Source organism: Dissoconium aciculare (assembly GCF_010015565.1).
Source record: "Dissoconium aciculare CBS 342.82 unplaced genomic scaffold K489scaffold_1, whole genome shotgun sequence".
NCBI classification, from domain to species: Eukaryota; Fungi; Ascomycota; class Dothideomycetes; order Mycosphaerellales; family Dissoconiaceae; genus Dissoconium; species Dissoconium aciculare.
In genome coordinates, this window is record NW_022984951.1 from 20,272 (window position 1) to 35,901 (window position 15,630).

The window sequence follows — 15,630 nt, forward strand, 5'->3', positions numbered from 1 at the left end:
ATAACGGTCCGGTTGAGTGAGCTGGAGCTTTGAGAATTGACCCTCTACTTATATCTCCCACGAATGGGAACCTCTCCGCCCTAGTAAGCATATGTTCGGGTCGGTCGAGCTGATTGGTCTGTCATACCGAGAATAGACTTGCGTCTTTCTTCGGGCACAACCGACCAAGGTCCACCCCTCGTCAAAAGATTCTGATACTTACGTCGAGGTGCATCGCCGATCGGCGAAACAATTGGCAACGAGCAAGATAGACTTGCTATGGGAAAGGTTTAGCTGGCGAGGCAGCAGGTACATCACAAGATTTGTACCGTGTGGATGCCGCCACCGTGGAGGCTCACGCCCGTGCTACTTGGTTGGGCTTACTACTCAGGCAGGCTATGCGCGCGCAAACGGTCGGACGTTCAAGAGGGCCGGGCGCCATGCAGTGTGGGAAGACCCTTGCAAAAGTGGGGACGCGCTAGGAAATGCTGTGAAATGGAGGAAAGCTCACGGAAATCCTGTCACGAGTGCGCCATAACGCATTCGACGGAAGTCACGGAACATAATGGTGGGAGCGTGTGGGTCCATGCGTTGCCGCCTGAGGCCTTCAATCTTCAACACGTGCTAGACTGAGTGGATCGTTACGTAGAGTCAGTGACAGCGAGACGCGCTCGATGATCATCCTGTGATTTCTGCCTACATGCACTGCATCTGTGTAATGGTCGAATAAATGTCTATTTCACGAGGTGGTCAACATGGATCTTCGTTCCCGGTTCCCCGATCGGAGTGCATTCACAGCCCTGGAGGGCTGGAGATCTAGGGTTCACTTCCAGGAATCGCGAACGCGGAATTCATAGGGGCAATTCAGGGCGCGTTGATTTGAACGTATCACCGAGACAGCATACATAAAGGCCCGGTTGCAACACACGATATTATTCATCATACAGTCCATCTGCAACTTATTAAAGACACTTTTTCTACTACGAGATGTTCGTATTCAGATACTACGCCGTGCTTTGGACTCTGTTAGGGCGTGTCTTGTGTCAGTGTAGTGGAGAAAAGACCGTTGTTAGCATCGGGTTCGGCATGGGGGAAAATTATCTATTCGTCTCGTCAACCCCGAACGCCCAGGCCCAAATATTCCAGTACATACCCCAGCTGGTCGCCTATGCACTACAGATCGACCTCGAGTGCATTAAAAAATTCTCGTTGGCGCCGATCGAGACCAGAGCCTCGCTAGGTTACATCACAACCGCTCTCATTTTCGCTATACCCAGTGATAAAGTCGAGGTCTTGCAGGGGCAACTAGATGACCCGACCTCGAGAGTGTTTTCAAATCCAGACGAAGACCTGAGGAAACTTTTATCAACGGTCAACTTCGACATGAGACTCGATGATCCACGAACATCTGAGGCTCGGCAACTTGCTACGACTTCTCTACAAAAGCAGAGCCAAGAGGAAGAAGAAAAGCGACGAGCTCAGCAGCAACAGGCATTCAGGGACCTCGCGAGTAGGCTCCGAGTTCTAGCTTCTATACAAGCCACGCGAACGGTATCCACTGCCTCGTCCCAGACCACCGCAAGTCGCGGCATCACTGCATCGAGCCTCAGACCCAAGAGATTCCATGCATCGCATTCCCACACCCGTCACTATCCTCGGCTCAGTCTGTCGATGAACTTTCCGACGACCTTTCCAACGCGAGCGAAGACCGCATTGCCGTGCATGACAGGATCCTGATCGTCCATGGGCACCGAACTCATGATGACCCTCTTCCAAAATCGTTCTTCTTCGCGGTCGATTCTCCCGCGAGGCTTGGAAGCAAACGGGAAAGCCATACTGTCGGCGGCGCCGATGTGTGAGCGCATCTCGAAATGCTGTTCGTTGAGATCTTTCATTTCTCTCCATTGGCGTGCGATTTCTCCCTCTCTTGCAATGGTCGCAGATTCAATCTCCCGACGATTGGTCCGCAGCTGAATCTTGAGGTGTGCTATCTTGGCTGAAGCTACCGAGCATCGCATGGCCCGTACAGTCTGCTGGGGGTGAATGTGCGGGATAGCTCGGGCCAGACCCAGATCTTTCTTGCATCGGCGAAGCTCTTTCGTTATGACATTCCTGCTCTCTCTTGCTTCTTTGATGGCCTCCTTATGCGTGGACTGTGAGATATGCTCGTCGGAGAGTTTCGCAATTTCGTAGGTCCGTTGTCTTTTGAAGTCGGCGAGGCTCATTGCTTTTTTTCCGAAGCTGATCCAGATGTCGCTGTGCTCTTACGTGACATTGTTTGCAGGTCCAATTGTGTATTGAGAGATTGTATAGAACGTATCACATGGAATTTACACAAGATTCTCTCACTAGTATAATGGTTGATGCCGCACATATCCTTGCAAGCTATCTGTCTTCTGATTCGTTCTCATAATGTTCCTGCAATACGTCCCAGATCGGCGGAAGTTGAACCCCCGAGTGGGCAGGGGCCGAGCCTGCAGGCGAGGTGGTCGATGCAGTTCCAGCCCCAGCAGCAGCATCGATTTGCTTTTGCTGCTCCTTTCGTTTCTGGTAACCAAAAGCAGTACGCATGCGCCATTCAAATACGTTAATCGGGATCGGATCCAGACGTTGTTCATACAGCTCCCGCGATACGGAATTATATGCGATAGTGTCCCATCGTGGCTCGACCTCTTTCCAAGTAGATACTATCTTCCCGGTGGCGCGGATGTCGCGCCCAAGCTCTCTCGCCTCGGCCTCCCCAGACTATCAGTAAGAACATATGCGACGAGAAAAGGTAGCTTACTTTGAATCGATCGCTTCCTGTCGTTTCCCCGTCGCCGCCGAGTATGTTTATAATCAATGTACGTGTGATACCCTGCTGCATGTCAGCCAGCTCCAGTACGGAGGTGACAGCTGCTTACCAGAAAGTATTGCCACTGCTTCTTAGTGTAGCCACACTCCGCGCGAGCCTGTGGCGCGCTTAGGATGGTCTCCATCTTGGTTCTTTCCCAAAGTGCGGTCAAGATTGTGTACGTTGAGAAACAAGCTGACGTGTCCGCGAGTCAAGACTGGCACACTTCATCGTGACTGGATGGAAGCTTTCACCCCCACATGAAGCTAAGAAATGGCAGATAATGTGATGAAAAGCCTGTGAAAATGATGCGCCAACGCTAGCGGACCATGCATCCATTCGCACTAGGCAAAGCCACTAACGGGGGCTAAAACACCAGCTCCCAGCCTCCTTCACAACAAGTGGACCGACGAGTCAATCAGTGATGATCACGCCACACCCTCGAGAACCTCAGACATTGGGATCTGTACTCCATCCTCCCTCGATCTTATACCACACGCTCCCGGCCAGGCGCAACACGCGCTCCTCGTCGGTGAAGACAGGTGCGGTTTTGTCCAGTCCGCGAAATGAGTCGCCTGCACCATTCTTATGCCGCATTTGGTCTGGGCAGGTCGAAGATAGATTGACCATGACTAGATCACAGACATCCGACGGGAATTTGTGGCACATTAATGTCTTGGTAGCTGTGTGCCCGCAGGTCCACGTAACTTGCAATCGCTTGCACATCGTATCTGCCACTCGAGTCAGTGCTGTCGATCCATGGCAGTAAAGGAGACTGACCGAAATAAGTATTTGAAACTATGCTCTCCATTCACGGTGGTACACATGGGTGGCGATAGCCTTAATATAGTTATTCGGGAGTCGGCGATCATGTGGTCATAGAATGGGGTGCATGCTGCGCTGCCAGCACCCCTAACTCCTGTATCGTGTTGCACCCCAACAGCCCTTATCCTCGAGACACTTAGCGACAAGTCTTGTTCCAACAGCCCTGCTTGTATACTTTGTATGCCTATGGAACGACCCGCACTAGAAGTCAAGATATCAGACACTGCTGTAGACCCATATTGCTCTGAGGGATATTGTATAAGTGAACTCTGCTAGATGATGCATGGTAACCTACATGTCCGCATATTGGTGTTTCTCATCACGGGCTGATCAACTCCTAGCCGCCGCCACCGTTTGCCTCTAAGCCAAAAATGGGAGGCAGCGACGCAAAAAGTGAGTATTCTGCGTCGCTGCTCCCTCTTTTCGGCTTAGTCGCACTTGGCATCTCGAGGACGTGTTTTAAACACGGCATTTTACCCTCGATCACACTTCACTCACTTGAAGCACACTTCAACATGCCCTCAACATCAAACGCTACAGAGCTGCGCCTAAAGTTGGAACAAATTTGTGCACTTTCGAACAGAGCCATCCTTCCCCATAGAGACCTCATCGAGAAATTGCACAGGCTCTGTTTTACCGAACAGAATCAACGTCACAACAAGAGAAAATCCGCTGAGTCTACACCGCAATCCACGAAGAAGCTTTGCGCCGGTCCGCGATTGTTAGCACGTTCGACCTTGAACGATGTCTCGGAATCCACTCCATCGACGGCCCCATACGCACCACCGACTCCGATCACAACTCCCTGTACGACGGCGGCCCCATGCGCACCACCGACTCCGATCACAACCTGTTCGACGACGGCCCCATGCGCACCACCGACTCTGATTACAACCTGTTCGACGACAGCCCCATGCGCACCACCGACTCCGATCATAATCTGTTCGACGACGGCCCCATGCGCACCACCGACTCCGGTCATAACTCCCTGTTCGACGACGGACTCTTGTTCTGCATTAGACACATCTTTGACGGGGACTTCCTCTCCCGCGATAACACCTTTTTTAACGACGTATTCTACTCCCATATCGAGTACATCTGCGCGTTCATCATCACTGTCGCCTCCAGTAGACAATCAATCTTTCGCATCTACCTCCTCCCCATGTGTCGAAATTCTCCGCTCTTCAACAACCTCTTCTCAACCGACAAGCCCCGGTCTCACACAAACGAACGCAACCGCTTCAACGACGCCGTCTCCTCTGGCATTGACCTCCGCGACAGCGCCAAGCCTCTCCCTCGTATCCAGTCCCTCTTCTACAACTTCTTCAGCGTCCAGTCCTTCTCGAACGCCGCCCTCATCCCTGTCATCGACGTCCTCCAAAGACACAGACGATGAAGTTATTTTCGAGAAACTTACAAAGCTACACAAGGGTTTCGCAGCCGTGAAAACCTTCTGCGCAAACTACAAGGCTGAAGAGACATTCCACAAGTACATGAGAGAAGCAAATGCTTACAATCCCGGACGCCATGCCATGCTATTTAAAAAGGATAATGATAGCAGCAGGTCCACGGATGATGGGGTCGAGGAAAGTTTGGTCGGGGTAGTCGCGATGTGGCAACTTGCCCTTCAATACGCAACCTTCATCTCGGGAAAGCGCCCGAATCTGAAGGCATTTGCTAAGATTACACAGCTTCACTACGATAGCAGGCTCAAGAGGACTATTACCGCTGGGAACGTTATGATAGAGTTTATGAAGGACCGTCAATTTGGAGCTCTAGGCCGCTTCGGAGTCCTTCGACCTACAGAGCTACGCACTATTACGCAACCAAACATCAGAGCCATCGACACAGAGGCAAAAAATCTCAAAGATGAGACTGTTTTTTGCTGGATAAAGTCGTTCAGTAAATTATATCGGGATCGCGAGGCGGAGGCCTTCAACCAGAAAGTAGCGACCATAAATCTTCGTACACCTGTCTTTATACCCTTTACAGTCGAGTCCCCAGAAGCCGCCCTCACAGCCACATCAGAAACTTCGCATGGAGAGTCTCGATGGATGGACTCTCCCCTTCGTGTTTCCGTAACGCCAAGTCCAAATCTGATGCCACAGGACGAGCCGGAGTCGGACACAGCGCAGCCGGATTCAAGATCGTCAGGTCCTATGCGCGCGCCTGTACAATGGGACCGCGCTCGCGTGCAGACGCTGTGTGCATCCCCAATGACATGTCTCAGCCCAGCCCGAACGCCACTGCTGGAACAAGGATTGACACCACCAGGAGATTTTACATACTTTCCAATCCATCCCTTCCCGGTTGTGTTCTGGACTGGTTCGAAGTTCGAAGATGAGGACCCTTTTCAGTTGGAACAACCGTTCGAAGCTGGGCCTTGACATTGGGGGCAAGCTGAACCGTGCTAAGCTTTTTCGGGAGACTGTACAAGGCTCACGCATATGTACAGGCCCGGGGTGAACTTCACACTCTCGCCCGGTTGCACTTTCATATGTGCACCTGTTTCGAAGTTCTCGAACAGCGTGAATCCCGGCACTTGGAAAACAGCTGGCTTGTCCGCAGTATAATTCATCGTGGCGTATTTGTAAGCTTTATACCCAAAAATTTGATTTTCGTATTTCTGAAAAAAACTTGGTCAAAATTCTCTTCTGCGACAGACAGAATGAGAGAACATGCCTTCATAAGTGCTTCGCCGCGGCTTACTGTCTCTTCGTCCGTCGTTTCGTTGAATGAGAAGTTGTGAGGAGCCATCATTCGTGTATTCGTCGCGTGCTCTCTGGGGATGGCAATTCTTGTCGAATCGCGAATGATGGAACCGAACGCTGGTAAACTTCCTAATCTCGCGAAGGTGAGCGTCTGAAAGAGGCCGCGGAGGTGTCGTTTTGCTGTCCATATGGCGGGGTTGATGTCAACCTTGGAAGGTACCACTCGATTCAGCGGGTGGGGCGGCACCGGGCTCGGCCCGAGGCGCGCTGAGCCCTTCTTCAGCTCACCGGCAATGAACGTGAGTTGCGTTAGTGCTCGCAGGCCGCCCATGATGAGACACTCCAGGCAGGGTTCTAACGCGTTCGGATCCAGAAAGAATTGCGATAAATTGCGTCTAGCTGATCTCCTGAGGATACTCCTCTGCGATCACGATTGTCATGCTGCGCCGAATCGTTTGTTTTTCGTCATAGGTTACTTCCACTCCTCCCGCGTTTCGGAATGTGATGGATATGGACATTGATAACAGATTGGCGTATCATCTTCGGAATGCTCGTGATCAGTCTTCGGTGGATAGTCAATGTGAACTGATCACCCTTCGCAATCGCGAAATCTCTCGCACGTGTCTACGAAGTTCCCGCAGTGAGGACACCCTGGTTCTAGGCCTTGATTAACACGTTGATCACTTTCCTGTAGAGACACCAAGGCTAGACTTTCATGACTCCGGGCGGAATGATTGAAATGCACCTCGATTGGGGAAAGTGGTCCCTCCGCGTTGGACAGAGTTTCATGTGCGTCCTGGTGCTTTTATTGACTCTTCGTTGTTTTCCTGTGTGTTCGTTTTCTTTGTGTTTCTTTCCTTCTGCTCCACACTTACCTTGCAAGTCGTGGCAAGATGAGCGACGACTCCGCAAGAGACCATACCTTCGATGGGAACATCCCATTTTCCTATCCCGCTGGCAACGATTATGATATCAGCAACAACTATGATCTCGGTGGCCCTTACTGGCACGGCCTTCCTACGGTACAGCCTACCACATACCCTGCAGCGCACTCAAACACAACCACAGTCGCTGCCAATGTTACCAACAGCACCATCCAGGCCTTCGTTCCCACCTGGGTCAATTCTTGGTCCCTCGACGCCGCGGAGCAGCTGCATAACGAACTGAAAAGACATGTCCGGAGATCTGCATTTGGCAATCCAACTGGACAGAAAAATGGTCACGGAGGAAGACGGTCTCAGCCAGCGACAGCACGATCTAGTGGTCAGACAGATTTGGCATTCCCCTTCAGATGCCGGCGTTGCAGACAGGGGTTCAAACAGAAGAGCACATGTACGCGCCACGAAAATACGCACGACGCACCAAAATGGTTCTGCCGGTATTGCAAAATGGGATTCAACAGATCAGACCCGTGCAAGCGCCACGAAGCGGTGCATGAAACACCGGGATGGCCTTGCCCTGTCAAATGCCGTGAGCCATTCAATCGCCGGGATTTACTTATCGATCATTGCAAGAAACACCTTGGCCGGAGGACGACCGTACTCGTGGAGCAATACACATGGGATGCATTCAGATCGCACATCTACCATCTCTACTCGCCCGAGACCGCCGATGATCTGGCTCAGGTACTACAGTCTTGGACGTCCCGTTTCTGACTCAGTCATACAAGTTCATGTTTGTTAACTTATTCGATTCAGTCATGAGTAAAACGTGGGATCGAGCCACGTGAACGATTTTTGGGATCAAATGAACTTTGTTTGATGACTCACGCGGACACAATGAAGCCTGCCTCAAACAGATAGACATCCTAGTGTATCTAGACGGTCCACTCTTTGCAGCAACCGTGTGAACTACATGTTCCTCCCGGTAGTCTACCAGGCTCTTCATGAAAAGACGTGCTGCGTTGCTTCGATCATGCTGCAAAACACCTGGCAAACCTCTCATCCGACCCGTTCGTTACCGGGGATCCCAATCGAATCCCATCTTCGACTGCCTATTCGAAGGGAGAAGACCTCAATGATTGTGAGCAGAATCCTCCGGTGATCGCTGTTGAAGAAGGTGAAAGCAGGCAACTTCCAACGGACCATCATCATCGTTGCCTGGGCAAACCAAATCATTCCCTTCGCCTCTTGACAGGACTTCGGCAAGGATTGTGTACCTGCGTCAATATTAGGTCAAGATTCAAGGAGATCGACATCAATAAACTTACGTCCACACGCAAGCCCGCCTGAACCATAATTGCGGTTCAGACGGACTGAAAGTCCAATGGTCTAGATTTAGATCGTGGATAGTTTTGAGAAGTCTCCCGATAGACTCGGGCCTGTGAGATTCAGAGAACTCGAGCTTCAGGCCAAATTCGCTGGTAAAGTTGCAGTTTAAGGTCAATTGGGACACGGGGTCCGTTCCTTTTGGAGGTGCGAAGACGAGATTGACGAAATGCTTGGCTCCAATGATTGTAATGCAGCATTCCGTTTCGCGCCTCACGACGAGTATTGTTCCGATTCTTGTGTTGAGAACCGCAGGATCGAGGCCCGCTGCCGCCGGCCAGTGGTTGAGGAGCTGATCAGAAGTCATAATGACAATAAAAGAGTGAATAATGCAATGGGTCGAAATGAAACCACAGCCATACTTTATATTCCGCGAATGCCTCAGTCAGGGACTTTGAGCACCGATACATAACTCCTCCCCAATTCGCTAAAAGGTTGACCATTCATCCAACAGCAGAGCCACGCGATCCTGCAACATATCGGCGGCAGCAACCACGGTGATGTTTCATATTGTCCTGCAAGATGGAGACGCTAAGTCCCAAAGTGATCGTGATGCCGACGCCGTCATGTCCTAGCGTCTGTGCTCATGTATAGTGGTTATGAAATCCTGCATGTCCATCACAGCACTGCTCGGGGCAAGGCGCCTTTCGAGAACACGCTCTTCTATCTTCGGGATACTCTTGAAAGGCGCTTCTCGAAATAGGAATTTCTTCGCCCCGAGCGTATAAAAGGCACTTGATGAAGGAAGGCCCCTCGATACACATCAACTCTTTTCTCCGCACTCAACGCACAGTCTCGAGACACGAGTCAAGCAATCTCCAGCTTCTCCCTTCGCCACAGTGTCTATCGCAGAAGAAAGAAGAGACGCAATGTCCGGAAGGTAAGAAATCAGACATTACCATTGCTATATGTTTTTGACTCATTGTCTTCTAGCAGGTCTTCTACTTTGTCAAGCAGCCCACCCATCATGTCCTTTCAAGATCTATGCCGAGATGGAGATGTCATTCTCATTCTGGTTCCAATTTCAAGTGGAGCCACATCTGCCGTGCAGCTACCTGAGAACAGACTGCGCTTCCAACCGCGATTGAATCGAATGCTGGAGTTATCAGCAGAGAACAGGTCGTCCAGAGACGATCGTGCCTCAACTGCACCTCCTGACGATGTGGCTACTGTCGAAAACACCGATTCCTTTGTGCTTAGATTCAGCCATGGTGCCAAGAATGCACGTGGAGTGATCATGGGCCGAAGCCTGTCCGCCGACCTGTTGATCACTGGCAAAGGTATTAGCACCATGCACGCTGTGTTCAATTTTAACGAACGCGGTATACCCTTCGTTCAGGATCTTGGCTCAAGATTTGGCACGAGAGTAATTTACCCGAACGACCAATCAAACCTAAAAGGCTTCAGGAAGGGGGGAAAACCATGGCTGCTGACCGGGCCTCCGATCTTAAATAAGATAAGAGATCCTGCGCAGCGAGACCCCATACTTTACCTTGCACCGAACATGGCGTTTCGGGTTCACTTGCCCTATAATCAAGACCGCGATCATCCCGATTGGCGCGCCCGGGTCAACATCTTTCGGGAGAGGCATGCCGAACCGAGCTCTCTTTTCGGTCAACTCGATATAGGATCCGCAAGTACGACACAGCCTGCCACTGGTCAAGTTTCTCCAGCCCAAGGGCCCGGAGTGATCTTTCGGTCGGTCGCTGGGAGAGGGATCTTCGGGGTAGTAACCTACGTCTGGAACTCTTCTACCAATGAAGAGCATGCAGAGAAAAGGCCGTTCGTGGATGAACACAAACTGGCCGTACTTCGCGACGAGGTCCGGATTCTACAAGGTCTCGATCATGTAAGTGAAATAGCTCGGTACTTCTCTTATCGATCTGACCTTCCCACAGCCCAACATTGTCAAGTACAAGAATTTTTTCGAATACCCGAAGCCCACTCTAGTGATGGAATGGGTTCACGGGAAGCCTCTCAGCACTGATCCACCGCAAACAACCAGGGAGGTCGTACACGTCCTGCATCAATTATGCTTGGCGCTTGAATATCTAGATGCTTGCGAACCCCCCGTCGCCCATCGAGACATCAAGGGAGACAATGTCATGGTCACATACCACGGGCCCGACCACATGAGCGTCAAACTCATCGACTTCGGTTTGGCGAAGGCAGCCGAGGTGTTGACAAGCTATTGCGGCAATCTCGTGGGCAGTGCGCCTGAGGTATTCTTGCCAGAAGAGCACCGCAAGTACAACCATCGTGTTGACATCTGGAGTACGGGTGTTTTGATAGCTGAGATCATATACCCCTGGCCTATGCGTCGTGCCAATTACATGGAAACTCCGCAAGCCTGGTGCGCTGCCCTTATCGAGTTCCTTCAAGAGCAACCTCGCGATGATGTCATCTTCTTCGTGCTCGACAACATGCTCATAATAGACCAAGAAGAGCGGTCGACAGCCGATTATCTTGCGAAGGAATCCAAGAAGCTATTCGAACTCCCAAACAAGACACTTCGAACCTCGGCTGAGGATGTTGTTACTACCGACTTTGACTCCGAAGCGGGCACCTTTCGACTCCTACCGAACACTGTACTGTCCGACGATATACAGCCCAAGGATGCCCTTGTGAGACTCCAGTCAACCATAGAGGGAGCCCCGGAATCATGGATTGCCAGCGATCACCCTCAGTCGATTACAGATGAATCATCGTTTGCTAGCAATCCTTCTCAGGCGAGCACCCCGCGAGCGCCACAGAGCCCGAGCCCTAGACCTCATAGTCCGTGGGAGAAGTCTAGTTTGCTTAAGGAGCGCCTCCTTGATGAGCTTGCGGATTTGGAAAAGCGAAAAGCTGAAGAGGCGAGTCCTCGCATGAGTACTGAGGCCTCAGCAACATTGTTCAATACAACAAGCGAAGTCGAAGCCGACAAACGCCTTCTACCAGCAGGCCGCAAGCGGATGAGGTCGCAAGAATGATGGAGAGGAAAGGTCAAACTCAAACCTGGGATATATGAAGCGGCTTTTCTCTTTTGTATCTAATTAGATAAGTTGTCGCTCACCACCAATTGCACTTATCGCCTCAAAGAACATGGTACTCGAGGACGCACGGAATCGCACGGCACTCGCGCCAAAACAATGTACATTGAATATAATGCATGATTAGAGGCCAAGTATACTTTCGCTGTAATGCCCGTCGCTCTGTCGTAAATTTTACACACGGATCAATCAGCTACTGTTTTGAGCTCACGTTCCTCTTCTCCTTTAATCGGCAGCTACGGCGTAGGCCAAGGCTCGAAGGCTGTGCGCGTACACGAGTCTTCTTGCCAGGGGGTGCGCATGATTGAGCTCCAACATGGTCGTCGCGGCGGCGCTTTCGGGGTAGCTTTGTTGGAGCTAATGTATTATCTGTGCGGGCAGTAGGATGCGAGTGCGCAGATGAGTATTCTACCCGAGGTGGTATAAGGTCTTGGCGTGCCTCTTGCACAATGCATTCCACAAGGCATAGTTGACGACTCCAATCTTGCTGCGCTGACATATTTTGCGTGGCCCGCCGAATGAGCTCTTCGGCCGTTTCGTAGATGAGCCGTACAGAATCGTTCTGTGATGACTGTGTTGTACGCGAGTGAAGTTGATCTTGTAGTAGCTTCATCTGAACTTGCAGGCGCTGGGCGGAGCCCGCGACATCGTTGCAGAGCTTTTCTAGATGGTCCTGCTCATAAGCCAAATATTCACGCCAATCTGCGGAAGAGCTTTGTTGTCGAGGGTCTTCTTGCAGCTCCACCTCTCGGCCCAAATCCCACATTTCAGAGCTGCGCTGTACCTCCTCAGACCACCTGGAAAGGCAGCGGTGGCGTGTGGAGGCCGGACGCCATTCCTTCAATATGTTGTGCTCGAAACTTGCGTCGCGTGTCATCTCCAAATATCCATGCTGCTCCCACTTCTCTTTCTCACGTTCTCGGAATACCGCAATAGACTCCTCGCGGCTGCCGCGATGGTCCCATTGTGCTTGGCGGAAATCCGTCCAGCGATTCAATTGCATTGACATCGACGACGCTTCTGCGAAGGGAACAAGGCAGGATCTCCGGTGTAGCGACCGCATGGGCCGACCACCGCGCCTGTATAGCGTTCGACGGCATTCTTCCTCAGACCGTGTATATGGCAGTTCTGGCGGGGGGGTAGTCTCCGGCGAATCCAGTAGAACTTGTTTACACTGATATGTTGAGTGATTGTTGACTTGTGCATCTGCTATCTGGACCAGCCGGCTGTGCAATTTTGCGGAATCCATAGAATACATCGAAGCGAAGGGGATTCTGGTAGCTGCAGATCTGCAATGTATTAGCGATCTATATACCCAATCTTGCGATTGATACACAGACCTGAATTTTTTGGCTAAAGCATCGCGAGATTCCTTCGACATTGATTCTATGCCCGAGATGCCCGAGAGGACGAATCCGCCGTGTGGACTAACATTGCGTTCGAGGAGGCGGACAACCTCATCTTCACTAATAGCAAGTGCTTCAGTAGCGGTCAAGTTGATCAGTTCTTCCTGGTGTAAGGCCATTTTGCCGTGTATGTGGAGAGAACAATATATTACACGCCGTAGGCCAGATGAGTGCTATTGTTGCAGGGACGACGAACGACATTACGCATAGGTATATACAGTATACAGTAGCATTTGATACAGAGTACTGTAGTGTACACCCGACGACCAGGCGAGCCCTACGTGGGGAGACGCCCTTCTATCGGGGTCAGATCTTTGCCTGAGGCTGGCCAGGCGTCAAGTGCGAGGTCAGCCTGCACCATATTCGGGTCATCGCGATAGGTATGCTATAGAACTGTTGATGGCTACAATCACCTTCATATTGCGGAGTAGTGTATCTCTCTGGTTAGCAATCGAGCGCAAAACGAACGCCATTCAGCCTGATAACATCACTTTGTCGGACCGCTCTCTAATCCAAACCGTTCGACCTTTTATTTTCTTGCTTCACCGCGTTTGTCCAATGCACCCCGCGGCCGGAGAAGCTACGAGGTAGTTCGGAAATGAGAAGGAAGACGAAGTTTGGGGACGAGGGCAAGATGCATCTCAGAGTGCAAGGAAGGCAGGTCTGGCTAAGTCTTGCACGTTGTCGAATTCTCTCCCTCCAGTCCACCCCAGGCAAAAATCCGTACGTAGGCGAAAATTGGTCCCTCCTTTGATTTAGAATACGGTTCGAATACTCTAGAAGGGCCTCTCATCAGCCAGAAGGTCAGGGAGTTGTGGCCTGATTTACGTACAATTGGCCATCGTCGAGAAGGCACCCTTGGTAACATTCGTGGCGTACTTGCTCCAGTAACTCCCTACTATCAATGGGCCCTGATACGTTGAAATCCAAGATGAACCAACACTTCACGTCTCCTTCGCCGTCGAAGTTTGGTGGAATGTGTATGTAATCATGTCCTTCTTTCGTACATAAAGGGCGGCGGAGATGAGACTTGCAAAATAGTTGACCGAGTCGATCCGGTCGTCTGAAATGTTCGCCAGGAATGTATTTCAGCGGGATGCGAATGCAAACCCGGAGGGGCTCCGTACTTGATTGGGCGACGTCCATTGTTATCGGGGTTTGTTAGAGAATGATAATTCAAGCCGCGGTGGTGGGCCAGAAACTTATAATCAGGTTTCAACCCTCCCTGCCTGAGGCACCACACCTATTCTCTACTTGCATACATGGACTTTTAGGGTCATACTGAATGAGCACGTAGGTTCGGTTCGAGTCGCAAAGGCAAATCACATGTATATCTTAATTACGACTAGAAGAGTGCAGTTGAGTTGAGTTTTCATTGTCTTGTCTCCTCAATTGTATTGTGATGCTCAAGGTGATTCTGGGGGCGTCTCTCCCTTGCACTCCGGACAGTCTTCATCTGGCAAATCCTCCTGAACAATGTGCGCATCTTGTCTCTGGTGTGGTAGGCACATCCTCTCTTCGTCTATTGCTGCTTGGCATCGAACGATATGCTTCTTTCGAAGTGGATCTTGGCCTCGCTCTTCATGAATTTGGCGACATTGGAAGAGTGCGAACACATCTTGGCACATCTAAATTGCGAAGAGAAAGTTAGTAAAAGAATGACAGGTTCGGAGGCACAAGCGTGCAGACCTTGTTTGCAACTTGATTGAAGTCCTTACGGACAGATGACTTCGAGAGCTTGCTAGTAATACAATAACTTGTAGTGTCCCGCGTGGAGATAGAACGGTGAGACGTAAACAGTGAAACACAAAAATATGTACTTTCTGTACAAGGAGCACTAGTGCGAGAGGGCGAACTGGTAGATGCATTTCCTATTGCGCCATGTAGCGCGACCAGGCGGTAGAGCTGCGGACTGGTTCACTCATCAATGCATCCCAAGCTAGTAATGTTACTAGGTCGTACACAGAACCTCGTACAAGCGCGAACTCGACACCAAGACTCGACGGAAGTCTACTTACGCGAGTCTCTAGTAGGCGTAGGGAGACAAATGTAAAAGGAATTACTTTACCCTAACGGTCGGCGCTGGAAAGACCTAATTCACGTGTCCTAAGTGCTATTGTCCGGGATTGTCAAGTTACATGGGTGTCATTGTAGGAAACGTCAACATTGTACAGACGAAGTTGATTCAGTACACCGTACAGCGAGGCAGTCGAGGTCAAACGTTCCGTAGTAGTCATCCGCTTGCAACTAACGCGGGCCACGTGAGCGCGGAACACACGGGGGCGCGGAACGCGACTTCTGAGGATATCGACACGTCAACTTCAACACGCGATGGCACCACCGAAACGCGTGCAATCAAGTCCAAATGAAGGAAGCATATTGCTTGCTATATCGGCTATTAGATCAGGCGAAATCAGTTCCATGAGTGCTGCAGCGAAAGCATTCAATGTCTCTAAAACAACACTTCATCGTAGACTTCAAGGAACCCCTTCACGAGAAGATTATATACCACAGAACATGAAGCTCAGCCTAATAGAAGAAGAGGCCCTTCTCCAAGGTATATTGAAGCTAGATTCT

The 15,630-nt window shown here is 50.9% G+C and overlaps 8 protein-coding genes across 8 annotated transcripts; 3 read left to right on the forward strand and 5 right to left on the reverse strand.

Annotated features, from left to right (window-relative positions):
• Positions 1-1,628: 1,628 nt before the first annotated feature.
• K489DRAFT_405632 (uncharacterized protein) lies at positions 1,629-2,204 on the reverse strand (the record flags this gene model as incomplete). Its single annotated transcript, XM_033607166.1, has 1 exon — positions 1,629-2,204. One exon carries the CDS (start codon positions 2,202-2,204, stop codon positions 1,629-1,631), a length of 576 nt encoding a protein of 191 aa, XP_033463897.1.
• A 160-nt stretch (positions 2,205-2,364) lies between these two features.
• On the reverse strand, positions 2,365-2,957 carry K489DRAFT_405633 (uncharacterized protein; the record flags this gene model as incomplete). The annotated part of the gene is made up of 3 exons (XM_033607167.1): positions 2,365-2,715; positions 2,765-2,836; positions 2,883-2,957. The coding sequence occupies 3 exons, from the start codon at positions 2,955-2,957 to the stop codon at positions 2,365-2,367; spliced, it is 498 nt and encodes a 165-aa protein (XP_033463898.1).
• A 2,407-nt stretch (positions 2,958-5,364) lies between these two features.
• On the forward strand, positions 5,365-6,509 carry K489DRAFT_374944 (uncharacterized protein). The gene is made up of 2 exons (XM_033603570.1): positions 5,365-6,263; positions 6,320-6,509. Exon 1 carries the CDS (start codon positions 5,377-5,379, stop codon positions 6,022-6,024), a length of 648 nt encoding a protein of 215 aa, XP_033463899.1. The 5' UTR covers positions 5,365-5,376; the 3' UTR covers positions 6,025-6,263; positions 6,320-6,509.
• Positions 6,048-6,679, reverse strand: K489DRAFT_405635 (uncharacterized protein; the record flags this gene model as incomplete). The annotated part of the gene is made up of 2 exons (XM_033607168.1): positions 6,048-6,263; positions 6,347-6,679. 2 exons carry the CDS (start codon positions 6,677-6,679, stop codon positions 6,048-6,050), a joined length of 549 nt encoding a protein of 182 aa, XP_033463900.1.
• Positions 6,680-7,241: 562 nt separating this feature from the next.
• Positions 7,242-8,003, forward strand: K489DRAFT_366094 (uncharacterized protein; the record flags this gene model as incomplete). The annotated part of the gene is made up of 1 exon (XM_033602738.1): positions 7,242-8,003. The coding sequence occupies one exon, from the start codon at positions 7,242-7,244 to the stop codon at positions 8,001-8,003; it is 762 nt and encodes a 253-aa protein (XP_033463901.1).
• Positions 8,004-9,484: 1,481 nt separating this feature from the next.
• Positions 9,485-11,587, forward strand: K489DRAFT_366096 (kinase-like protein; the record flags this gene model as incomplete). The annotated part of the gene is made up of 3 exons (XM_033602739.1): positions 9,485-9,495; positions 9,549-10,464; positions 10,514-11,587. The coding sequence occupies 3 exons, from the start codon at positions 9,485-9,487 to the stop codon at positions 11,585-11,587; spliced, it is 2,001 nt and encodes a 666-aa protein (XP_033463902.1).
• Positions 11,588-11,604: 17 nt separating this feature from the next.
• K489DRAFT_427324 (uncharacterized protein) lies at positions 11,605-13,224 on the reverse strand. Its single transcript, XM_033608296.1, has 2 exons — positions 12,988-13,224; positions 11,605-12,936 (listed from the first exon to the last, which is right to left on the reverse strand). Exons 1-2 carry the CDS (start codon positions 13,170-13,172, stop codon positions 11,841-11,843), a joined length of 1,281 nt encoding a protein of 426 aa, XP_033463903.1. The 5' UTR covers positions 13,173-13,224; the 3' UTR covers positions 11,605-11,840.
• Positions 13,225-13,358: 134 nt separating this feature from the next.
• On the reverse strand, positions 13,359-14,216 carry K489DRAFT_374948 (uncharacterized protein). The gene is made up of 2 exons (XM_033603571.1): positions 13,886-14,216; positions 13,359-13,829 (listed from the first exon to the last, which is right to left on the reverse strand). Exons 1-2 carry the CDS (start codon positions 14,197-14,199, stop codon positions 13,721-13,723), a joined length of 423 nt encoding a protein of 140 aa, XP_033463904.1. The 5' UTR covers positions 14,200-14,216; the 3' UTR covers positions 13,359-13,720.
• Positions 14,217-15,630: the final 1,414 nt, after the last annotated feature.